At 42.0% G+C, this 27709-nt stretch overlaps 1 protein-coding gene across 1 annotated transcript in view; it reads right to left on the reverse strand.

The window, feature by feature from the left end:
• The window catches only part of LOC126199447 (uncharacterized), a 105213-nt gene that overhangs the window by 57582 nt on the left and 19922 nt on the right, over window positions 1-27709 (reverse strand). The window contains exons 2-3 of the mRNA XM_049936366.1: window positions 21672-21918; window positions 8375-8651 (exon numbers count right to left, since the gene is read on the reverse strand). Of these exons, the coding sequence (XP_049792323.1) occupies window positions 8375-8651; window positions 21672-21918 (524 nt within the window). The remainder of the gene's footprint in view (window positions 1-8374; window positions 8652-21671; window positions 21919-27709) is intronic.

The following is a 27709-nucleotide window of genomic DNA, read 5'->3' on the forward strand; positions in this document are numbered from 1 at the left end:
TGTTCCTACGACGAAGAAACAATTACGCAGTTTTTTGGGCTTAATTAACTTTTTTCGTAAATTTATTCATCACTCTGCTTTAGACACGCCTAGATTATGCCAATTAACAGGTAAAAACACTATTTGGTCATGGGATAAGCAAGCACACTCTGAATTCGTGAACCTGAAACATGCTTTGTTGAATGCTCCACTTTTATCGCACCCAGATCTTACCAGAAATTTTTCCATTGCCACCGACAGTTCCAACACAGCTTTAGGCGTACATATTTTTCAGGAAATTGAAGAAGATGGCTCAATAGTAATTAAGAACATCGCATTTGCAAGCCGCATTTTGTCACCTGCTGAACGAAATTATTCCGTTACTGAACTAGAAACATTATGTGTTGTATGGGCTTTTACGAGATTTAGACACTTTCTTTATGGCAGACATACCACCGTTTACACAGATCACAGAGCTATACAATTCTTACTTTCGGCTAAATTTACTCATGATAGATTAAGCAGATGGAAACTGTATTTACAGGAATTTAATTTTACGATTGTTTACATTCCCGGCACACAAAATGTAATAGCAGACGCATTATCCCGTTCTCTCAGCAACAATCAGCAAGACGTAGCAACCAACTTCTGCAAAGCAAATTTCAGCGTCATGTACATTCAACAAGTTGCATTTGAAAATTTTATTTCATCGTCATTACAAGACATAGCACGAGAGCAGAATAAAGACAATGTGTGGAAAGAAATTAAACACCTTTGGCAAGATAAGAATAATGTTACGATTAGGAACCACTACACTGTACGCAATGACATTCTGTTTCGCCGCTCTCATCCAGACAGCAACAATTGGTTATTATGCATTCCTGACGAACTGATTAACAAATTAATCTGGTACACTCATTTAAGCTACGCACATTACGGAGCTAGAAAATGTTTTCTTATACTGAGACAGAACTGTTATTTTACAAATATGGAAAAACGTATACGACGAGTTTTAGCGTCATGTAAAATTTGCCAGAAAGCTAAGTCTGACACCACTTCACACATTCCTCCATTATATCCCATTGTACCTGTTAAATTAAGACATATGGCCGCAGTAGACATTTTTGGTCCAATTCCGAGAACTAACAGAGGTTTTTGCTACATCTTTGTCGCTGTTGAACTCACTTCAAAATTTGTTACCTTCACTCCGTTACGCAAAGCTACTGCTAAAACTGTTTCGAAAGCATTTGTAAAACATTTTCTATTTCATGTAGGGCATGTGATGAGAGTAATTTCAGATAATGGATCACAATTTCGTTCTGCTATATGGACACGAATGTTACGAGCTAGAAACATTTCTCCGATTTATATATCCAAGTACCACGCTTCTTCGAACCCTTGTGAACGATTAATGAAAGAAATTGGTAAACTGTGTAGAATATACTGCCACAAAAGACATGTTAATTGGGACACACACATACACTCATTCCAAGATGTAATTAATTCCATTCCAAATGAATCTACTATGCTATCTCCGTCTGTTATACTGAAAAACGTTGAACCACCAAACAAAATCAAAGAGTTAGTAAATTTTCCTAGATCACGTCGACTAAGACACCACGAAATAATTGACATTGCGCTGAACAACATCAAACGTGCCGCAGAGCGCCGGAGAAGACAACAAAAACAGGTTTGTAGACGCCGAGACTTTCACGTTGGACAGAAGATATTAGTACGTACACACTATTTATCCAGCAAATTAAAAGGTAAGTGCAGTAAATTTGAACTTCTATACGCAGGTCCATATCGGATTCGCAGCATTCCTCACCCCAATGTTGTACACGTCGAAACTTTGAGAACCAGAAAATCGAAAGGCAATCACCATATCTCCAATGTTAAACCGTTTATTGAATGAACATACTTTATGATTTATCACACTGTAATACATTTTCCAGATATTTATGTGAACAATTACTGATGATTGTATTTTTTCTTGGCAAGTGCCCGGCAAGGTAAGGTTAGCAGGTCGCTTTTCTTGTCGTTACACATCAGACCGTGCACATTTTTTTCAGATGAACTTACACATTTTATGACCACTTATGCAATTATATTCACATTACTAATTACTGATGATTATCGTATTTTTTCTTGGCAAGTGCCCGGCAAGGTAAGGTTGGCAGGTCGCTTTTCTTGTCGTTACACATCAGACCGTGCACATTTTCCATTTTTTGTATGTATGATTGTTTTTACGTTTTGTTTGTATGCACTGTGAAATAATGAAGGTATAACACACCAGTTGACTTTGACATTTTTGCCCTGTGATATCTCAACATCGTGACTGTTTTACATTTTCTTCTTTTTTTTGCTGCTGCATTGTGATATTCTCTGTACATTTTTTTTTTTTTTTGCCTTTGAACACTGTCTATGCTTTTGACATATTACGTTTTTCTGTCATGTTATGCTGTATGCTTAATTGTGTCACCATTAACCAATCATTATCTAATGGGTATATGATTTAAATACAAGACATTAATCTTTGTTCATCAGTTTCATAAAGAATGATGCGTAAAGGAAATAAATTAAACAGAAATGGGAATTTCAACTACGGAATAGATGAAAGAAGATACAAAACCTTATGAGGACGAGTAAATGGATCAGAATTAACAAGCATTAACAAGAATATAATATACACATCGAAGAATAGCAGTCTTAACTAATTTTTTCTTTCAGAATACAAGGCGATTGATGCAAGCTGTCAGACAGAACTACACATCTTAGTTTTAAGTGATATAATATGGTAGAGATAAAGAATAGTTATGTAATGAGTAATGAAGTGACTTTTTGCAGATGATAATGAATGCTGATGAAGAATAATGATGAAGAATATGCTACTATGAATAATGAAGTTTTTTTCTTTACAGGTGATGATGATAATGATGGAGTTATGATGATATGAATAATGAAGTTTTTTCTTTACAGATGAGGATAAGGTTGAAGTTATGTATTTATGCTATGTAGTTATTTAAGTATTTGTTGCAGTTTGCTTTGACAGCAGGTGTTATATTGCATAGTAGGATGACTGAAGATTTTGGAAAGGACAGCTATGGAACACATTTTTTATACACATTTCACTACTTGTTAATTCGAAGTTCACTACTTTTCAGCATAGTCTACGTTTCTTCTTTCAGCTTAATAATCCATTTTGTATTTTCCAGCAGAAGCTTTTCATGATACTTACTAAACCTGTTACTTATTATACCGTTCTAATACTTGCATTTTTATTTTTTACCCATTTGTGTCTATAATTTATAAATGTGATCACATATACTGACTTGTTTCATAACCTTGCTACAGCTGACTCATGACGAATGACGTTACCTATCCTCATTTGCAGCAATAGGTCAAAAGCAAATATTGTTATGCCTGAGCAAGTAATTATCGATCCCAACGCAATGCATTGCTAACAAAATGTATTACCAGTCCCAAATAATAATAGCAGTTTAAGAGAATTCTGTGTAATGCTGATCAGCTATGAATAATGTCACCTGAAAAATGATTGCTACTGATTACTGTATTGAAATGAACATTAATTAATTATGCTTTGTAACTAGGAATTGAATGCTACTAATTATGCTTTGTAACTGGGAAAAGAATGCTACTGATTACTGTATTTAAATGACCAATGATTAATAATGCTTTGTATTTAGAAAATGAATGCTATTCATTGTTTTGTAAATAGGAAATGAATGATACTGATTATGTTTTGTAATGCTACTAATTACGCTTTGTAACTAGGAAACGAATGCTGCTAATTATGCTTTGTAACTGGGAAAAGAATGCTAGTGATTACTGTATTGAGATAATTACTGTATTTAAATGACCAATGATTAATTACTAATGCTTGTAACTAGGAAATTAATGCTACTAATTACGCTTTGTAACAAGGAATTGAATGCTATTGATTATGATTTGTAATTTGGAAAAGAATGCTACCGATTACTGTATTGAAATGACCAATGATTAATTAATTACGCTTTGTAATTAGGAAATGAATGCTACTGATTACGGTATTGACATGAGCAATGACAATGTTGTCTGTAAAACAATTAATGAACATTTTTCTGTAATACTACATAAATGGTACAGAAATGTTCAATAACTAGGCTATGGATACCGCAAACTACTAATGTAATCAAAACTAGTCTATGATATAATGTCCTTCACCCTCTGACCTAACTACCTGGAATTATTGTAACATCCATTTGTCTTGTCCATCCTCATGATCATGGAGCACTATATTTGGTTTTTGCACTAATTCTACGTTGGTGTGCCTCTTACGAGCGTGGTGTTGACACGACATGCTGTCCACCACCGTAAGCGACGAAGACGTTATTATGGTCCCACTGTTTGGTGTACCTGGCATACTGCCAAATGATAGCAGGGAATATTACTACGACGTTTCAGTGTCTTGATACGCTGATAAATACTTCTGGGAACGGAACTGCAGATTGTATCACTTAGTGTTGTGATTCTGTGGAAAGATATGGACTTTCAGTGCAGCTGTGTGCAAACTAAAGTGCTACAACCATGATGCAATCCTTTCCTTTCCTATCCTAATAGGGAAAATCATTTTAGCTAACATCATTTATGTTCATGGCCTATACATTTTTTCTCGATTTGTTGAACTCCAGTGCGAGTACACTTGTGTCACTTGTCGACATGATTTTCTGCCATTGTTTATTTGTTGTGAAAATACTAAAGACATTTTCGATTTGTTCTGAAGTGCAGTATGTATGCACTCTTGTCATCTATATTGTATATACTTTTTGTGATTTGATGATTTTTCTACCCTTGCGTTTATTTGTTATAAAAATGTTCAAAAGTTTTCAGTGCATGTGCACTTATGTGAATATGTTTTCAACTGAACTCCAGTGCCTGTGCACTCTTCTCAATTTTCGATATGATTTGTGTTCATTCTGTATACTTTTTATGATTTATGTCATTTGTTACTCATTGTATATACATTTCGTCTTTTGCTAATATGTTCTCCACTGCAGTGCATGTGCACTTATGTCCCTTGCCAACATGATTTTGCTCAAAAAAAAAAAAAAATGCTATAGAATCTTACAGTGCGTGTGCACTTTGTTATCTGTCAAATAATTTGTATATACATTTTTCTGATTTACTAATATGTTTTGTACTTATATTTTGTCTTGTCTGAAGTGTTTTGTACTAGGTACATGTGCACAACATTTAATTCATGTACTACATCTGAATTTTTTTTGTAAAATGTAAAAGTTAATTAATTACAGAAAAATTTTGCCGCGATTGGCAAGTCCAAATGACTCACCATCGCTGCCAAATTTTTGCCCCCCCAGTGGAGGGTTATGAAACACGTATGTTGTGCGGCGGCGATGGCGAGGCATTGTAGAATCTCTGACCAGAGCTGTTGCGCTCGAGGCGCAGTAGTGCTGTTGCAGTAGTAGCGAGCAGTAGTCTGTCGGCAGTTGTAGCCGAGTAGAGTTGCGGTCTAGTTGCGAGAGAGTTCAGTAGTGGTAGCCCAGAGCAGTCGGCGGGCGTCGGCACCGCAATGGTCGAGATTCAGGATGAGGTATAATTTTATTAAATAAGTACTCATGCAGCTTTGCCTTCATCAGATAATCTAATGTACATTCATTGTAACTAACTTTCAAGAATCGCCCCAATAATAATCTGATTGCAAAGCAATTTTTTTAACTAAAGAATCATTCGATTTCCTTTCATTTCCTTAAACAAAAATTTCAGTTAGATTACAAAATACTTGCAATGCATTTCATCCAAGCCGCACCCAACAATAAGAGCAGAATTTTGACATGCAGTCATACTGAGGTAAGAAAATAATTCTGATTTTTGCACAGGGCCAAAGACCGACATTTCGGTTAAATTGAGTTTTGATTATCACTGTAGTTTCATTATCATGGGATTATCTTACATTTTGTGTGGAGAACTTATACTTGAGTCAGATTGCTAAATTTTGTTTAATTGTCTTTGTCATTAATATTTTTGCTCCATTTCTATTAAGTATTGTCATTCGAATATTTTTGTGGGGAGGTTACACAAAGTGAGTGATTACTTAAGAAAAATTTTGCGTACAGCAAGGCAACAAATGAAGCACATACTCCCTCATATTAGGTTATAGTTCTGTTTCTCTGCAGTATGGCCACAGCAAATTTGAGTATCTATGGGAATCTTTGTTAAATGTTTTTGTAGTACGAAGATGCATTTTATGCCTAGAAACACGTTGCTTTAGTAAATAATTGTCTCTAGCAGTATGTAACTGTATATATCATTATTCATGTAGCAAATAACAACGATGTGTGTCTCGAAGGATTCAGTATTGTACTGTATTGGTAGCAGTTCGTTACCACCAAATTTCAGCCCACGGTATTCCATGTTTAATATTTAGAGCGTGAAAGATTCATTGAAAGCTACTAAAAAACAAGCTCGACCTAACAGAATCTTTCATGCCGCAGTGAGTGCTCTTTTGAAACTTCCTTACTGTGTGCTGCACCGGCACTCGAACCTGAGTACATGCCCTTAAGCCGTGTTTTCATAGATGAGATGGTGAGAGAATTGACCACGAAAGTCCAGGATCTGGATTCGGATACTACAGGAAAGACGGTAAGTCTCAGGAAACTTACATGTTGTCGGAATTAGGACGCAGAATAACTTCCTACCGTACCCATTGCTCGTGCTCCACTAAGACGTCCTTGCTATGGACTGCCGTTTGTCGATCAACATCATATGTCATTCAAATCTCAGTTTAACTTTTACCCAGAAATTGAATAAACCACTCCTGTTCATTAAAAGATCACTCTTTGACGTTCGAACGAATAAAACTCAAGGTGAAAAAAATCTATTTTAGTAGGATTTCACTGCGGCCGACCTACGATTCGTCGAAGAAATCTTCAGACAAAGCTAATTCCAAAATTGAGGCAGCGGCATATCCCGTAATTTTCGTTCTTACTGACTACTTTAGATTGTTCTTGGAAAATTTGAGTATGGCAAAAGTGCAGCAGCTTTATTGTTTATCATTTATGATGAATCCACTACATCTACATCTACATGATTACTCTGCAATTCACATTTAAGTGCTTGGCAGAGGGTTCATCGAACCACAATCATACTATCTCCCTACCATTCCACTCCCGAACAGCGCGCCGGAAAAACGAACACCTAAACCTTTCTGTTCGAGCTCTGATTTCTCTTATTTTATTTTTATGATCATTCCTACCTATGTAGGTTGGGCTCAACAAAATATTTTCTCATTCGGAAGAGAAAGTTGGTGACTGAAATTTCGTAAATAGATCTCGCCGCGACGAAAAACGTCTTTGCTTTAATGACTTCCATCCCACCTCGCGTATCATATCTGCCACACTCTTTCCCCTATTACGTGATAATACAAAACGAGCTGCCCTTTTTTGCACCCTCTCGACGTCCTCGGTCAATTCCACCTGGTAAGGATCCCACACCGCGCAGCAATATTCTAACAGAGGACGAACGAGTGTAGTGTAAGCTGTCTCTTTAGTGCACTTGTTGCATCTTCTAAGTTTCCTGCCAATGAAACGCAATCTTTGGCTCGCCTTCCCCACAATATTATCAATGTGGTCTTTCCAACTGAAGTTGTTCGTAATTTTTACACCCAGGTACATAGTTGAATTGACAGACTTGAGAATTGTACTATTTATCGAGTAACTGAATTCCAACGGATTTCTTTTGGAACTCATGTGGATCACCTCACACTATTCGTTATTTAGCGCCAACTGCCATACAGCAATCTTTTCTAAATCGCTTTGCAACTGATACTGGTCTTCGGATGACCTTACTAGACGGTAAATTACAGCATCATCTGCGAACAACCTAAGAGAACTACTCAGATTGTCACCCAGGTCATTTATATAGATCAGGAACAGCAGAGGTCCCAGGACGCTTCCCTGGGGAACACCTGATATCACTTCAGTTTTACTCGATGATTTGCCGTCTATTACTACGAACTGCGACCTTCCACTACGAGTCAGTGCGTCTGTAATGTGGAGGACACAGATTCAGTACCCAATACTGCTAGAACTTTTTCGTCCGTGGGGGCTGGGACAGGCCTCATGAGACCAGTTGATGCTTGAACGAAAAAGTGGGGGCTCAAAGATGTGAAGAGCTGAAAACGTCTTGGTTAGCGTTGTGTAGACTTCACGTCTCTCCATACCTCACCCAAACGAAGCTAGTGGGCAGAGGCTGACACGGTAGTCGCGTCTCTGGACTTGATCGTGGAATTATTTTGTTGCAAGCATGAATGCAATCTATAATATGCGGAAGATATGTTCTGCGAAATAAGTTAGGAAGGTAACAGCAGTACACTTACGTCGCAACCGCCAGCAACTGTAGCAGTGCCCTGTGTGAAACCTCGACGCCCTTTGGATAGCCCGTGGTGCCAGACGAGCAGAGGATAACGGCTGGAGAGTCCAGCGCTGGTGCCTCTTCCACCTCTGGGTCTGCATCTTCGACAGAGCTGCCCGAGAACCACGCGTCCACCTCGTCGTAGCTGACCACGAGGGTCGTCAACCTCTCGTACAACGGCTTCGATTTTTCGGCGATCAGCACACGTGGCCGCAGAAATCCCAGTACGTGGCGTGTCTCATCTGTTTCGGGACAGGCAGAGAAGAAAGAGACAGTGAAACAATTGTAGTATACGTGGACTGTTCTAACTTTATTGTTTTTATTCGTCCAATGGAGTTTCTGAATACATCAAACATTTATGGAATTTATGGAATTAGAGGGTTGAGTGAGATCTTACACATAGAGAAGTAGCCTATTGTAACGCACTTGTCTGTCGGGCGATCGTCAGTAACTTTATTGAAACACACTACAGTATCTCATGTTAAATACGTGGTACAAGAAAATTACGCCTACAGAATTTCAGAGAGTTTTGAGCACATGAAAAGAAACACTTTCTTATGTGACAAATGTCGCAAGTGCACCGTTTCCTCTCTAAGGGTCTACGAAAGCTTTGAATTTACTGATGTTCAGAGACGGTGTTCCAACTGTCTTACCGAGCGAGGTGGTGCAGTGGTTAGCACACTGGACACGCGTGCGGGAGGACGGCGGTTAAAACCAGCGTCCGGCCATCCTGATTTCAGGCAAATGCCGGGGTGATTCCTTTACAAGGGCACGGCCGACTTCCTTCCCAATCCTTCCCAAATCCAATGGGAGCGATGACTTCATTGTTTGCTGCCCAACCAGCCACCCAAATTATCTTGCGATGAAAACCGTTTTGGAGATGTTGCTGAAAATATTTCAGTTTATATTAATGCACAACTTCTATGTGCTTGCTAACGTTTGTCTAACACACTCAAAACAAACAGCTAAGTTACCGAATACTAGCTACTGCTTCAGCCTAACGGGCAACCAGCTTTTGTGGAGTGTCTGTCGGGGTTTCGATCATCAAATGCTTCATATCTCTTCCCCCTCTCCCCCCTCTCCCTCCCCCCCCCACACACAAAAAGGAATGAATAGGATTGGGGGGACTCACCGCTCTCAGTCCAACAACTGGGGAAAACTTCGTTGAAGTGGTCTGACATCAAAGGCGGTGGGGTTCTGTCATCTTGGAACCATAATTGTTGCCTGATTGCCAGCGGAACAGTTCATCGTTGCCGCTAGTAGTTCAGGAAGAAAGATACGCTAATTTCCTCCACATAGCGTGTTAGACGGAAGATACGATCCAGTCAGAGGCCGTGAACAGTATCAGTCCACACATTTGTTGTAAATCCCTACTGATGGTGGAATACATGAGCTGCCTTAGGATTTTCCAACTCGTAGGCTTGGGTATTGTCGCTGTTGGCAGTCAAAAGCAGGGTGAACTTTGGCCTAAGGGAAGTCCTACGTAAAACCAATCAAAGACCCCCAACGGGGAACGGTGCGCAAGTGGGATTTTCGTCATATAAAGTGTTTCTTTTTATATCCTCGAAGACGCTCTCAGATTTTGTAAACATGGTTTTTTACATCTGTATGCACAAGAACTTTGTTTCAGCGCGACACCCACCTAGAAATATTATTTTAAGTTGTATGAAATATTGTTTGAAAATTATCACGAAAGAACACATTTAGCTGTTTTCTATTTCAAATGGCTTTCCTTCTTTTCATTTGTGTACTTACATTTGCGCCCTGTACTTTGGGTACTCCGAGTACTTTAGCCAGGCGGATCTCAAAAGGAATAACCAAAGTATGACACAAGGGCAAACAATACGGAATCTCGGAAAACATGAAAATACCTTGGAATGCATGATTACGGGACAACAACAACAACAACAAAAATGAGCTACAGGCCAGAAACGTCAATATGCCTGTAATATCTGAAACTAAAGGGCACAAATGATTTGGGTGATTGTGTAATGTTTTATAGAAGAGTGAGTCAAACAACTAAAGCGAAAAATTGATAACTTCATAAGAATTGATAGCTTCAAAAATGAAAGAATCGTGCCAGTGAGGCTCGAAATAGAGAGAGGCTATCTCACATAAGATGTGTATGACTCTGAAGAAGAAAAGAGAGAAGTAACTGAAGTGGTTTATGAAGACCTTTAAGAGCAAGTTGACCAAAACAAGAAATATTATTTGATTATGTGTGGAGATCTTAATGCGCGTGTAGGGAATTTGCCGATTCCGGGAACAATTGGAACTTTTGGACAGCATGTCGCAAATTACAATGGACACCAATTACGTCACTTTGAAACACGTAATGAAAACTACCAACAGTTTCTTTAGAAAGAAAGATATACATATATTTATATGGAGCGCAGGGGCTATAGATCGGTTATTGACTGTATCACAGTAAACCGAAAGGTCGGAGAACTGCGTAGTATAAGCTGTAAGAGTAGATAGAGGCAGCGACATAGATTCCTGGTGTTTCCCAATGTAAGCTTAACATAACAGAGACTTCAGGAATACTAGCTAAGGTCCCATATGGTACTTTGATTGCAGATAAGCCCTTTGTTTTGACAACAAGAAGAAAGAAGAAGCTGAACGCTGACGAGTACCTGTTTATTTGTCCAAAGTAGGTAATAACAATTGTACGAGTAAAATAAACATTGTTAGTGACTGTATGTTGTATTATAGACAGTAAATGTACGTTCATTGTCTCCTTTCCTAATTCCTTATCACTCCAAAAAAAAATTTACTTCCGTAGTCACTTAACACATGGTTACGCACTAGGCAGTTGTATATGGAAGTACAAACTATTATGGGGAGCAAACTAGAGGAGAAGTTTTCAAAGGCTACCTTCTGCAACAAGACAGTGTAAGTGGTCTATGTCAACAGCGACTCATGCAGTATTTACAAAATATATTTACAGACAATAATATGAATGCACAAATTGGAAAACAAGTAGCAACTGAGGCAATAGGAAAGAAAAAGGCATTTAAGATAAAGGATGTCAAAATATGAAATGAAGATGTAGCAAATTTAATTAAAGAGAAAAATAGCTAACCGGAACATTACAAGTCTGCAGAACAATACAGAAGAAACGAAAGTGCAGAATAAAAAAAACGTAACTTAACAACAGTGAGAGAAGCTCATAAAGACTTCTGGGATAGAATGATATCAAACTTAGAAAGTAAGCTACATGGTAGATAAGAGATGCCTTATAAAGTCTTGAAACAACTTAGCAAACAGAAAAAAAGATTCTGCACATTTACATGCAATAGACAAAGAAGCTTGGGAAAAACAAAATCAGGAATTATGAGTAAAAACAATGGAAAAATTGAACTACCGGTAGGGCAAGGAACAAGATAATGAAAAATATCTGGGAGGCAATATTACATTGGAGGCGATACAAGGCGCGTTAAAGCAAATGAAGAATAGTAAACGAGCAGAAACCAATAACATTAATGCAGAACTTATTACACGCGGACGTTTAACGTTAGAACTGAGGTGGTTGCATTTATTAAATCAATGCTGGGAATGGAAGGTGGCAGAGGCCTCCTGGAGAACAGAAACTAGACACGCTTGTGAAAGCTACAGAGGAATGAGTCTGTTGAACGCTGGCTGTAAATTATACGTACAAATAATTAGTAACAAACTTGAAAGATTAGCTTACGCCCTCTTGCTGGAGGAAAAAATGGTCTACGAAAGGAATGATCATGTAGCAAGAATATTACAATAGTGCGGCAGATAGCTATGAAGGGATGAGAACACTATCTGGAGACTCATACTGCACTATCGATTATGAGAGAGCCTGCTGCAGAGTGAACAGGTATATGCTGTGTAATACAATGGAAAGGCGAGGTATTCCTAACTATTTAACAAAATGGAAGGATCCTGTGTTTCAATAACGAAATGTTACTTAATACAGGCAAAGAGTGAACATGATTAGAAATATACCAACAAAGGAGAACGACAAGGATGAAATCTCTCACCCACTTTGTATATATGCGACATCGTTAGACAACAGAAACAAGGATTTAACAGAAGAATTCCTGGGAACACATATTTAAATGCTGTACTCTCTGCTGAGGACCAAATAACTTTACAAAAAAACGGGGATGATTTACAATTTGCTCTTCATCGTCTGGATTCAGTAGGTAAATTCTGTAACTTAAAAATGGCATGAAATAAAACCAAAGTTGTGCCTTTTAAAGGGCAGTGCCCAGTACACCCTAAAATAATGCTAAACGGAAAATCAGTTGAACAGGTGTCTCACTTTCAGCCCATTAGGATGTGATTTTTTTTTTTTTTTTTTTTTTGTGGTTTTAGGGCGCACAACTTCAACGGTCATTAGCGCCCAATTAGGATGTGATGTGAGTTGTGAATACGGAAAGGACATCTCCAGTAAGTTATATAAGTTTGAAATTATATGTAGTACTACGAGTAAAGCATTAGTCAATAAAATCAAGAATAACAAAAAGATAAATTTCTACATGGTAACGGCAACGTCTGTGCTCACACACAGAGGTGAGACATGGACAACAACTATGCAAGGCCATGAAGGATGCAGTCAGTTGAAATGAAATTTTTAAAGAAAGTGAAAGGATTTACTCTGAGAGATTAAGTAAGGAACCCTGAAAAAATGGAAGAATTAAATATTTTTTGAATAAATGAAAGAATAGAAAATGAGATAACAGACCGGGAGAAGTGTACTGAAGAAAGAATAGTCAGACATGTAACAGACTGTGTATGTGTAGGAAAGACAGATACAGGAAGACCAAGGAAACGGTGGCTATTGTGAAGACGGAACTGGTTATAAGTCTATTCCTTGAAGTGAAAAAGAAGAAAAAGAATTTCGGTAATTCCATATTAAATTCTTCCTCTGGGGATTTCTTTAAATGTACGCTACTGGCCATTAAAATTGCTACACCAAGAAGAAATGCAGATGATAAACGGGTATTCACTGGACAAATATATTACACTAGAACTGACATGTGATTACATTTTCACCCAGTTTGGGTGCGTAGATCCTGAGAAATCAGTACCCAGAACAACCACTTCTGGCGGTAATAACGGCCTTGATACGCCTGGACATTGAGTCAAACAGAGCTCGGATGGCGTGTACACGTACAGCTGCCCATGAAGCTTCAACACGATACCACAGTTCATCAAGAGTAGTGACTGGCGTATTGTGACGAGCCAGTTGCTCGGCCACCATTGACCAGGCGTTTTCAGTTGGTGAGAGATCTGGAGAATGTGCTGGCCAGGGCAGCAGTCGAACATATTCTTTATCCAGAAAGGCCCGTACAGGACCTGCAATATGCGGTCGTGCTGAAATGTAGGGTTTCGCAGAGATCGAACGGATAGAGCCACGGGTCGCAACACATCTGAAATGTAACGTCCAGTGTTCAAAGTGTCGTCAATGTGAACAAGAGGTGACCGAGACGTGTAACCAATGGCACCACATACCATCACGCCGGGTGATACGCCAGTATGGCGATGACGAATACACGCTTCTAATGTGCGTTAACCGCTATGACGCCAAACACGGATGCGACCATCGTGATGCTGTAAACATAACCTGGATTCATCCGAAAAAATGACGTTTTGCCATTCGTGCAACCAGGTTCGTCGTTGAGGACATTATCGCAGGCGCTCCTGTCTGTGATTCAGCGTCAAGGGTAACCGCAGCCATGGTCTCCGAGCTAATAGTCCATGCTGCTGCAAACGTCGTCGAACTGTTCGTGCAGATGGTTGTTGTCTTGCAAAAAACCGCATCTGTTGACTCAGGGATCGAGACGTGGCTGCACGATCCGTTACAGCCATGCGGATAAGATGCCTGTCATCTGGACTGTTAGTGATACGAGGCCGTTGGGATCCAGCACGGCGTTCCATATTACCCTCCTGAACCCACCGATTCCATATTCTGCTAACAGTCATTCGATCTGGACCAACGCGAGCAGCAATTACGCGATACGATAAACCGCAATCGCGATAGGCTACAATCCGATCTTTATCGAATTCGGAAACGTGATGGTACGCATTTCACGTCCTTACACGAGGGATCACAACAACGCTTCACCAGGCAACGCCCGTCAACTACTTTTTGTGTATGAGAAATCGGTTGGAAACTTCCCTCATGTCAGCACGTTGTAAGTGTTGCCACCGCACCAACCCTGTGTGAATGCTCTGAAAAGGTAATCATTTGCATATTAAAGCGTCTTCTTCCTGTCGGTTAAATTTCGCGTCTGTAGCACGTCATCTTCGTGATGTAGCAATTTTAATTGCCAGTAGTGTATGTTTCCATACAACGCTGGCTCACTGTCGGCTTAGTGCGCATGACAGCCATCCACATCTCCTGTGCTCAGCCTCTTGCACCAGCAACACCACCACCATGCCTGATCCGCTTCCGCTCACACTAGAACTCTTGATCCGAAGAGTGAGCGCTGCAGTCCTTCTTTCACGTCTACGATTAACATTTGGCAATCACGGCGCTATTTGTGGGAACTTAATCGTGCGCCCAGAAGTTGTGTTGACTTCGGCTCATTTAAGTCAATGTGACTACCTGGCCTTTACCAAGGAGCTGACATTTTTTTTATTTTCTCCATTCTAGTCGTCAATTGTGTGAAGTCTAAGAATCTTACGTACTCGGTTCGCTAAAGAAACAATTCAAACAAATCGTATTAATGAGTTTTATTAGAAAAAAGTAAATAACAATAATTAATTTTGGCAATCATGCAGAAGTGTTGCAAGCAGTAATCATGTTCATTATATACAACTCCAAGTCTGTGCTACATACACAGTACAACAGAACAGAGTTGACGCTATTGTACGAATGCCTAATCTTGAAGCTACTGTTCAACGGGGCGTCAAATGGTTCTGAGCACTATGGGACTTAACATCTATGGTCATCAGTTCCCTAGAACTCATAACTACTTAAACCTAACTAACCTAAGGACATCACACAACACCCAGCCATCACGAGGCAGAGAAAATCCCTGACCCCGCCGGGAATCGAACCCGGGAACCCGTACGTAGGAAGCGAGAACGCTACCGCACGACCAAGAGATGCGGGCAACGAGGCGTCGCCAGTCGGTCGCGGCGCTTATGTCCTCTTCGCATAGGGGCCGCTGCTATCGCCTTGTCGTCCAGGAGAGGGGTCGGTCAGCGGGCAATTGGATGACGTCTTCTCACAGCCGTCTCTTGTCTATCGTTCCCGACTGGCGTGCCAGCGCTTGAATTTACGCCGTAACAATTTTAACATCCATTGTAAGATTTTATTGATACCCAATTACCGTAATGGTTTCATCTCCTTGTGTACTTCTGCTTCACTTGGAGTCCATACGAAATTGTAATTAATAAGATGAAGATAGAAAATGTTCTCGAAAGAACAAATACCACTGATGACCGTGCAGCTTCTCTAGAATAAATGATAATTAATTGAAACTCTCAGCTGCCGACAGGTGTTCTTGATATACCTCGCCAAAGTGTGCGCGTGTAACGAGTGGATGGGCTTATATCTATTAGGTACATTACATATGTAGAATTGTGGACAGTTGGGAATGTGGGTCTCACGGGAAGCGTGTAAGGGATAAGTCCCTGCAATCGCGCTCTTCATCTGTGTCCTCGGTGGCTGAGATGGATAGACTGTCTGACATGTAACCAGGAGGTCCCGGGTTCCGTTTGGAGCACACATTTTCAGCTGTCCCCGTCGAGGTACATCAACAACACCTGTCGGCAGCTGAGGGTTTCAATTAACAAGATGTTATAGCCACCATTGTTTCCTTTAGTAGTTTGATAAATCTGTATTTCATCAACTTGTTAGTTACAGCACCGCTGTTTTACGTATGCCACCTCTGTTTAACAAATTAAGTTCATTAAGTTATTTGTTACGTTGAATCTGTAATTACATTCATGTGAGCCTATGGAAAGCGAGCTATTGAAAAGGCCACTCAGTACAAAAAATGGTTCAAATGGCTCTGAGCACTACGGGACTTAACATCTATAGTCATCAGTCCCCTAGAACTCAGAACTACTTAAACCTAACTAACCTAAGGACATCACACAACACCCAGCCATCACGAGGCAGAGAAAATTCTTGACCCCGCCGGGAATCGAACGCGGGAACCCGTGCGTGGGAAGCGAGAACGCTACCGCACGACCACGGGCTGCGGACGCCAGTGAGTACAAATCTTTCCAACAACTACAGCTGTAGGTCGATCTCACAAATGGTTATCTATCAAAAACCGGCTGTCTTTCGTAAACGTCTGAGACTTAAGCACTCAGGAACACTGCCACAACTGTGGCTCAGTGGCTGATTACTATATATGGTCTCCTGGAGGAATGGTCAATATTTAGGGATATGGCAGAAACGATCATTCTAAGCACAAAATGTCTCGTAAACAAGGGCTTTATAACGCATGCCTTAAGAACTATGAGAATTTATTCTTCTTCGATAATGTGAAACAAATGTCTTTTACTGCAAGGTCTTTGCAGTCCATATTTTGGTGGGAGGTGGTATGGACCAAAACAAGAAAAACTTATCTGGGAAACGTGGGCTCTAAAATGCATACCATAAGAGCTACCACCACTTGTTCAGCAGAAGATACGTGTTTCACAGTAGGTAGATGACCAAGTGCTCATAGGTCTTAAGGAAAGCACTTTAGAGCCCATGTTTACTGGACATTTTTTCTTGTTTACACCTGGGACATGTTTATTAGCTCTCGGTTCCATCACACAAAAATGATATTCAAAGCGGAACGGTCATTAATTACTGAATTCTCTAAAATAATTTTAGGCTGAGTTGAATCATTCTCTTTAACCTAAGCGATTATAAAGATCTTTCGCCATCCTTGGAGGGTGTGGCATCACATTGTGTTGCAAGATGTGAAAATTGATAAGGTATTTCTGCATTACTCGAATGTTTTGGAAGATGTATCTTCGACAAGTTAGCTAAGTTTTGTGTGAGATACATCTTGTTTCATTGTGATTAGATATTGTTGTGAGACGCAAATGTGACGGTATTGTGTGATAATATGATGGTCATTTGAAGGGGAACAGCCGAGCGGTCTGGCGAGCTGCAGTCGTGGACTGAGTGGTTGGCACCTGCGGAGGTTCGAGACCTACCTCGGGCATGGGTGTGTGTGTTTGTCCTTAGGATAATTTAGGGTAAGTAGTGTGTAAGCTTAGGGACTGATGACGTTAGCAGTTAAATCCCATAAGATTTCACACACATTTGAACATTTTTTGAACATGATTAATGTAAAAATACTAAAAACACAATATTGTATGGAATGTAGAGAGGTTTGAAAGTTCGATCTGAAACAACCTTGCTAGAAACGTATCATCCTTGATATCAGCAAAAACATTTGTAACAACTGAAAAGATGCGGTTCCACAATAATTTGGTAAATACAATTTTTGGTGGCATAAATAGCAATTAAGTGTTTTGTGTATTCTCTTGTTGCAGCTCGAAACGTATCTCTAGTAAATTAATTTAAACAAAAATTAGTGCGCTAACATTTAACTGACTGCTTTATAGCTTTCACTACAAGAATAAGCATAGCACCAATTAATTGGAATCAATTTTGAGAACAATGTGCAGTGGGCTGTCACTTGATTGCAAGAAGTCCAACGAATGAAGAACCTCTGTCAGTACTTGTTTCTACACTTTGTTGTCACTCGCCATCGGGCATGGCTACACTGCCAGCTGAGCACATGGAAGTCGATGTCACTACTGGCTGGGGTCCCCTTCGTAGACAGTCATGCACGTGCCCAAAGGCAGCAGGCGTTGGCGTCGCTTTTACACCTGTGCGACTTTCCGTGCGCACTAGGCGCATGCGGCCGTTCCATGGGGGGAGGGGGGGGGGGGGGGGGCAAAGGAGCGTATGCAGCGGTGTAGAGCTACGCGTGCATCTGATGTGTACGCACTGGCCACTGTGCACAGGCGCATCCTTCGGTAATGACTATCCAGGAGTCTGTTTATGCCTTTGAAACCCGTGGACGTTCAGTGACCTTCAAGTGGACCCTTGAACATATCGGCATCCTGGGAAATGAACTTGCTAACAGGCTGGCCAAACTGGCTAACGGTAAACTCACTCTGGAGCTCAGCACACCAGAGACTGGTCTCCGTTCGGTCTGCTGTATTGTTATAAGACCTTCTACCGCTTCTTCCGTTTTAGTTAATGTTTTCACTTTTGGCTTACTTCTTTTGTTTCCTTCTTGAGTGTAGCTACACATTTAGTTTTACGCATTTCGTTCCTTCCCCAGATTTTAGGCAATAGGATTCTTTTTGGGTATAGTTTTTGTTGTATCCACGGACCCAACTAACCAACCAACCAACCCTGACCGTGACATCGCTGGCCACAGTTCCAGTCGCGGCCGTCGGCGTCTCAGGGCGTTACCGCCGACGGAAGAGGTCGCGCCATGGCTGAGCTCGGGTCCGCAGCGCCCTCTGCCTTTTGCATATAAGGAGGAGCGCTGGCCCCGAGACGGACAGTCTATTGTCGATAGTCTATTGCTAGCCTTTCGTGGAGTTTATAGCGGAGCCATTGCAGTGTGATATTTGCTGTTGTATTCGACTAGGCTCAGTACACTGATTACTCTTGGATATTACTTGGACTTGTATTGCTGGTGCACGTTTCGTCAGAAATAAAGATAAGCCATCTCTTCATTCTAGCTGGCGCAATTCTTATCATTAATTATTTTTCGGCCAACGGACATAGCTACATCCTGGTCACTACCCACGCTTTATATAATATGTGGTGGCTGCCCCAAAAGTACCGCCGAGGACCTTGGGTTTTGGAGCCGTCACAAAAGTTTTAATCCGCGACCTATGTGAGCACGGAAAAAGGGACTGATGACGAAGCTGTTCAGCCCCTTTACCCCACAAACCAACCAACCATCCAATCCGTAATACCTCACTTTATAAGCTACGTTTTCGTCTCACATCGGATTTTACATTCATATTTTACATGTACAAGTTGGCTAGCTTTGAGCCACTGTATCTTATGAACGGGTAAAGATATGAAGAAAATTTTCAAGTTCGGGATTGGGTTCTTAGGAATATATCGTAAAAATTACAGCCAACTTCTCTGCATAGCAGTCGGGATGCTCGGCTAGGTATTGGTCCGCTGGTGACGGCGAAAATAGAGAGTCAAAATCTTTTTTTGGGTATTGGCGAGGAACCACCCGTGAACTAATGGTGCTTCCATAAGTCCCATAAAATCTACTGTAGATCACATCGAATACATAAAGAGCAAACCAAGTTCTCCCAGTTTCGAAAGCAGAAGGAAATTAGTAATATTCATACTTTGACCGTGTACTGTAGAATGACACGAACACGATCCTTCTGTTGGGTAAGCTGTGATAACACACGTCGCATCACAGTTGGCAAAGGAATTACAAGTTTCTGTCCAACGCCGACCGCGGTCGTGCAGCATCCGGCGGACCCAATGGAGCTCACCTGCGGAGCTACTACACCTCCTGCAGCTCTGTACCACAAGCGCCCTCTGCCGTCGCAATGTAGGAGGACTAGCGGCAGCAACACAGCGCACTCGCGCTCTGAGCTCCATCGCTGCGCATACACTGTATAGTTGGTCCTTGTAAGCTGACAATGGCGTACACTAGATGATTAAAAGTTTCCCGAGAAACTTATGTGAGCGAAATTGACCACAAGATGTCACAGGAGGCAGACCCACCGGTATAGAAAAATATGGGAAGTATTGCTATGTTAGAAGAGAAGCAGTAACAGTAGACGCTGCGTGATCGGGGTTCCGTCTTCTTCGCTTATGCTTTAGTACAGAGAGACCTTTGCTTGTGGACATTTTGATAGCTGGACTCTGTTTCTTGTGCACTATTAGTACTGAGTTTACGTACGTCTGGAGAAATACAACTTAAGTACACTACTGGCCATTAAAATTGCTACACCAAGAAGAAATGCAGATGATAAACAGGTATTCATTGGACAAATATATTATACTAGAACTGACATGTGACTACATTTTCACGCAATTTGGGTGCCTAGATCCTGAGAAATCAGTACCCAGAACAACCACCTCTGGCCGTAATAACGGCCTTGATACGCCTGGGCATTGAGTCAAACAGAGCTTGGATGGCGTGTACAGGTAATAGCTGCCCATGCAGCTTCAACACGATACCACAGTTCATCAAGAATAGTGACTGGCGTATTGTGACGAGCCAGTTACTCGGCCACCATTGACACGTTTTCAATTGATGAGAGACCTGGAGAATTTGCTGGCCAAGGCAGCAGTCGAACATTTTCTGTATCCAGAAAGGCCCGTACAGGACCTGCAACATGCGGTCGTGCATTATCCTGGTGAAATGTAGGGTTCCGCAGGGATTGAATGAAGGGTAGAGCCACGGGTCGTAACACATCTGAAATGTAACGTCCACTGCTCAAAGTGCCGTCAATGCGAACAACAGGTGACCGAGACTTGAATCTAATGGCACCCCGTACCATCACGCCGGGTGATACGCCAGTATGGGATGACGAATACACGCTTACAATGTGCGTTCACCGCGATGTCGCCAAACACGGATGCGACCATCATGATGCTGTAAACAGAACCTGGATTGATCCGAAAAAATGACGTTTTGCCATTCGTGCACCCAGGTTCGTCGTTGAGTACCCCATCGCGGGCGCTCCTGTCCGTGATGCAGCGTCAAGGGTAACCGCAGCCGTAGTCTCCGAGCTGATAGTCCATGCTGCTTCAAACGTCGTCGAACTGTTCGTGCCGATGGTTGTTGTCTTGCAAACGTCCCCATCTGTTGACTCAGGGATCGAGACGTGGCTGCACGATCCGTTACAGCCATGCGGATAAGATGCCTGTCGTCTCGACTGCTAGTGATACGAGGCCGTTGGGATCCAGCACGGCGTTCCGTATTACCCTCCTGAACCCATCGATTCCATATTCTGCTAACAGTCATTGCATCTCGACCAACGTGAGCAGCAATGTCGCGATACGATAAACCGCAATCGCCATAGGCTACAATTCGACATTTGTCAAAGTCGGAAACGTCATGGTACGCATTTCTCCTCTTTACACGAGACATCACAACAACGTTTCACTAGGCAACGCCGCTCAACTGCTGTTTGTGTACGAGAAATCGGTCGGAAACTTGCCTCGTGTCAGCACGCTGTAGGTGATGCCACCGGCGCCAACCTTGTGTGAATGCTCTGAAAAGCTAATCATTCGCATATCACAATAAACAAGAATGGCTCACCGTCATCGAAGGAAGGGTTGAAGGGTGCGAAGATGACGCCTGTGAGGAGGGAGCCGATGAAGAGCGGCGTGTGCTGCGGGCCACCGTCGGTGGCCACGGCCAGCACGTCTCCAGGCCGCACCCCCAGCCGCCCCAGCTGCGCCGCCACCGTGGCCGACAGCCTCCGCAGCTGCCGGTACGTATGCTGCAACCCGCCCCGCTGCGGGTACACCTGTACAGGGCGACACACTTCGAGCCAAGATGGTACCTGTGAGGTGGCAATGGCCTACACTAGCTTATCAAAAGTTCCCTGAGTCACATACGCATGCATTGACCACCAGATAGCACGAGAGGCGGACCAGCCAGTATAAAAAGAGACGCGAAGTACTGTTGTGTCAGAAGATAAGCCGTAACAACAGAAGGAGTCGGTCAGTAGAGCTCAGTAACTTCAAACTTGGACTAGTAATTGGATGTTACCTAAAAAAATCCATCAAGTATGTCTCAACGCTTCTACAGTCGTTCAAGTCCACTGTTGTTTGACTGTGAGGTGTAAAAGAGAAGGAACAGTCGTCGTGAGACCAGGACGAAGAGGACCTGCGTTCTGACGGATGGAGACCGTCGAGCATTTCGGAGGTTGGCTATAAAAACCGCATGACGTCTGCGGAGGGATTCACTCGTGAATTCGAAGGTGCTGCGAGCGGTCCAGCTGGCACAGTGGCTGTGCATACGGAGTTGAAAAGAATGGGGTACTTTGTTTGAGCAGCTTGTAATGGTTCTTTATTTACATGACCATTACGGCACTCCAATCCCAGTTCTCGATACCAGTAATATCGTACTACTTTTCTGCGAAATAACAGACATACTCTTGTGACAATATTCACATTTGGTTTTATTAATGTATAGGTACTCCGATGTATCGATATATTGCAGTGATATGTCTTTCATTGCTGAAAGGAGAAAATATGAAAATGCAATATATGAAGCAGGCAAAAAGGAATACAAACGTCTCAAAAATGAGATCGAGTGGAAGTGCAAAATGGCTAAGCAGGCATGGCTAGAGGACAAATGTAAGGATATAGAGGCTTATCTCACTAGGGGTCAAGATAGATCCTGCCTACCGGAAAATTAAAGAGACCTTTGGAGAAAAGAGAACCACTTGCATGAATATCAAGAGCTCAGATGGAAACCCAATTCTAACCAAAGAAGGGAAAGCAGAAACGTAGGAGTATATAGAGGGTTTATACAAGGATGATATACTTGAGGACAATATTATGGAAATGGAAGAGGATGAAGATCAAATGGGAGATACGATACTGCGTGAAGAGTTTGACAGAGCACTGAAAGACCTGAGTCGAAACAAGACCCTGGGAGTAGACATCATTCCATTAAAACTGCTGACGGTTTTTGGAGAGCCAGTCCTGACAAAACTTTATCATCTGGTGAGCAAGATGCATGAGACGGGCGAAGTACCCTCGGACTTCAAGTAGAATATAATAATTCCAATACCAAAGAAAGCAGGTGTTGACAGATGTGAAAATTACCGAACTATCAGTTTAATAAGTCACAGCTGCAAAATACTAACGCGAATTCTTTACAGACGAATGGAAAAATTGGCAGAAGCCGACCTCGGGGAAGATCAGTTTGAATTCCGTAGAAATGTTGGAACACGTGAGGCTATACTGACCTTACGACTTATCTTAGAAGAAATATTAAGGAAAGGCAAACCTACGTGTCTAGCATTTGTAGACTTAGAGAAACCTTTTGACAATGTTGACTGGAATACTCTCTTTCAAATTCCAAAGGTGGCAGGGGAAAAATACAGGGGGCGAAAGGCTATTTACAATTTGTACAGAAACCAGATGGCAGTTATAAGGGTTGAGGGGCATGAAAGGGAAGCAGTGGTTGGGAAGGGAGTGAGACAGGGTTGTAGCCTCTCCCCGATGTTATTCAATCTGTATATTGAGCAAGCAGTAAAGGAAACAAAAGAAAAATTCGGAGTAGGTATTAAAAACCATAGAGAAGAAATAAAAACTTTGAGGTTCGCCGATGACATTGTAATTCTGTCAGAGACAGCAAAGGACTTGGAAGAGCAGTTGAACGGAATGGATAGTGTCTTGAAAGGAGGATATAAGATGAACATCAACAAAAGCAAAACGAGGATAATGGAATGTAATCGAATTAAGTCGGGTGATGCTGAGGGAATTAGTTTAGGAAATGAGACACTTAAAGTAGTAAAGGAGTTTTGCTATTTGGGGAGCAAAATAACTGATGATTGTCGAAGTAGAGAGGATATAAAATGTAGACTGGCAATGGCAAGGAAAGCATTTATGAAGAAGAGAAGTTTGTTAACATCGAGTATAGATTTAAGTGTCAGGAAGTCTTTGCTGAAAGTATTTGTATGGAGTGTAGCCATGTATGGAAGTGAAACATCGACGATAAATAGTTCGGACAAGAAGAGAATAGAAGCTTTCGAAATGTGGTGCTACAGAAGAATGCTGAAGATTAGATGGGTAGATCACATAACTAATGAAGAGGAATTGGATAGAATTGGGGAGAAGAGGAGTTTGTGGCACAACTTTGCAAGAAGAAGGGACCGGTTGGTAGGACATGTTCTGAGGCATCAGGGGATACAAATTTAGCATTGGAGGGCAGCGTGGACGGTAAAAATTGTAGAGGGAGACACTAAGCAGATTCAGAAGGATGTAATTCGCAGTACTGGGAGATGAAGAAGCTTGTACAGGATATAGTAGCATGGAGAGCTGCATCAAACCAGTCTCAGGACTGAAGACCACAACAACAACATGGTTCTTGTGTGTATTCATTTCTGTGAGACTGTCATAATCTTTGACTTACTTGGAACCGTTTAGGCGTGAATGCGCAATAAGCAGTCTTTGTTTCACTTTGCAGAAGTTAAGTTGTTATTTCGCTTTGAAAAAGAACAGTCAAGTCTTGTGATTGTTTAAAGTGGAAATTAAATATATGAAGACTGATACAAAACTGTTTTCTTGATGATGTGACAATTAAGAAGAAGTAAATGTGAATTTACAAGAAGCTTCATAAAAATGTGGATCGTGAACACCAAGTCAAAAATTATTTCTACCATATCATTGTTCTGATCTGGGGTTGTTTGATCATTAAGAATTACCTGAAAAACGCATTTGTTAGGTCTTCAAATATTGCTAAAATACAGATCTGGACCTTCTAGTAGTCAAAGTGGAATCACCCTAGAATCAACAAGATGAGTCATAACAACTTCGACGAAATCTACGTGGGAATCCATTCAAGATAAGTGCCAAAATTAATGACTTTTTTTATAGTGACTTCATTATTTCCATTCTGACGATACCATCCACAGTCAATAAATTTGTTGTTGCCCAATAAAGCGAACATATGCTACGTAAGTAACATTATTAATTTGATTTCTAACCTACTTTGAAGTGTTGGTATTGTTAGAAGCTCCACACATTTCTGTAGACAGTACTACGCGATAGTTGAGGTGGTGTCCTGAATGATGCCACTGGACAGTGGATGACTGGAAACAAATTATTTGGAGTGATGAATCATGCTGTAACCTGTGTCAATCCGATGGCAGTGTTTGGGTACGGCGAATGTCTGTAGAACGTTACCTGCCGTCAAGTGTACTGTCAACAGTGAAGTACAGAGGAATTGGAGGGGTATTTTTGTGATTATGGTCTGATCCCCTAATTGCGCTATACGTGGAGGTACAGGTACTCATTTCACAGTGTTATATAACGGCGTGCCGTAGAGGTACTGTTCGGTGAGAACGATTTTATCAGAGTGAAAATTCATCCTGTCATAACGCAGCGTCTGTGAAACAATAATTTATGGACTATAACAGTCTTGAAATCAAGGGCCCCAATAGGGACGGAGGCAAGGGAGACTGCGGTCCCCCACCTTCCGCCCCTCCCCCTCCTTCCTCTCAGGGAAACGAAAAAATGTTCAAATGTGTGTGAAATCTTATGGGACTTAACTGCTAAGGTCATCAGTCCGTAAGCTTACACACTACTTAACCTAAATTACCCTAAGGACAAACACGCAGACCCATGAGCGAGGGAGGACTCAAACCTCCGCCAGGACCAGCCGCATAGTCCATGACTGCAGCGCTTTAGACCGCTCGACTAATCCCGCACGGCTCAGGGAAAGTGAAAATCAGTGTAGTCACCTAGTTTTCCTTCAAGAATCCGATTTAAAACCCGGCATTTGGCGGATTTGTAACAGATTCCGAAGTGGAACATTTTTATGACTGACAAACTGCCTATTGGCTTCTGTCTCGGGTTCTTCGGCCGACGTTCATCTAATGATTTTTCTGACGTTTCGCCAGCACGAGTGGCTGGCATTGTCAAAGCTTCACCCTCCATTGCCGGTGGTGAACTGGGGGCGAGCTCGCGGCCGCAGACTATATGTACCTGGCGCGCCAACGTCCGAGGGCTTCTCCGCGGTCATTTCCGGTGCGGTTCTCCTCTTGCTACCTGCGACGGTCGTTCGCTGCAGTACGGGAAGCCAGGATCCGTTTACCTTAAGGCTTTCCTCTTTCTTGTTGAAACTGTTCGTGTGTTTTTGGATTTCTACAGCTTCTCTGAACAAGCGCGTGTGATAGTGCTTCTCTACAGCCAGAACTTCCGTGTCGGCGAATTCTATTACGTGGTCGGTCTCATTCAGTGCGTGCTCTGCCACGGCCGATTTCTCCACCTGCCCCAACCTGCAATGTCGCTTATGCTCTTTGATCCTGGTGTTAATGGATCGTCCAGTCATTCCGACATAAACTTTTCCGCATGTGCAAGGTATACGGTATATTCCCGACATTGCAAGTGGGTCTCTTTTCTCCTTCGCCGATCTAAGACACTCTTTGATCTTCCTTGTCGGTTTGAAAATCGTCTTTACGCCGTGTTTGCGCAATATACGGCCGATTCTGTCCGTCACTCTGGGAATGTATGGCATAAAGGCCGTACCCGACATTTCTTTTTCTGGTTCCTTACTTTCTGCCATACATTCCCAGAGTGACGGACAGAATCGGCCGTATATTGCGCAAACACGGCGTAAAGACGATTTTCAAACCGACAAGGAAGATCAAAGAGTGTCTTAGATCGGCGAAGGAGAAAAGAGACCCACTTGCAATGTCGGGAATATACCGTATACCTTGCACATGCGGAAAAGTTTATGTCGGAATGACTGGACGATCCATTAACACCAGGATCAAAGAGCATAAGCGACATTGCAGGTTGGGGCAGGTGGAGAAATCGGCCGTGGCAGAGCACGCACTGAATGAGACCGACCACGTAATAGAATTCGCCGACACGGAAGTTCTGGCTGTAGAGAAGCACTATCACACGCGCTTGTTCAGAGAAGCTGTAGAAATCCAAAAACACACGAACAGTTTCAACAAGAAAGAGGAAAGCCTTAAGGTAAACGGATCCTGGCTTCCCGTACTGCAGCGAACCGCACCGGAAATGACCGCGGAGAAGCCCTCGGACGTTGGCGCGCCAGGTACATATAGTCTGCGGCCGCGAGCTCGCCCCCAGTTCACCACCGGCAATGGAGGGTGAAGCTTTGACAATGCCAGCCACTCGTGCTGGCGAAACGTCAGAAAAATCATTAGATGAACGTCGGCCGAAGAACCCGAGACAGAAGCCAATAGGCAGTTTGTCAACAAGTGGCCACGAAAGCCTTAACAATTTTGTATTTTTATGACTACTTACAATTCGCCATAGGTCTTCCAGAATATTAAAAATACTCCACTACCCCAGGTCTTAGCCACCCCTCCCTCTCGTACGAACTATCGTATGGGAGCCATTGCTTAAAGTGGGTTGACCTACCCATAGTTTCGACATTAACCCAATGACAAACCTGTGGGATGTGTTAGAACGTCGATTTTGCTCCAGACCCTAGCATCCAACATCACTTACTTCTCTCGCTTAGGCTCTTGTTGACAAATGGGCTGGCATTCTTCCACGCCCATTCAGACACCTCACTGGAAGCGTCCTCAGCAGATTTCAAGCTTCATAAAGGTGAACACATCTCATATTAATGTCTACTAACAG

Source organism: Schistocerca nitens, chromosome 8 (assembly GCF_023898315.1).
Source record: "Schistocerca nitens isolate TAMUIC-IGC-003100 chromosome 8, iqSchNite1.1, whole genome shotgun sequence".
NCBI classification, from domain to species: domain Eukaryota; kingdom Metazoa; phylum Arthropoda; class Insecta; order Orthoptera; family Acrididae; genus Schistocerca; species Schistocerca nitens.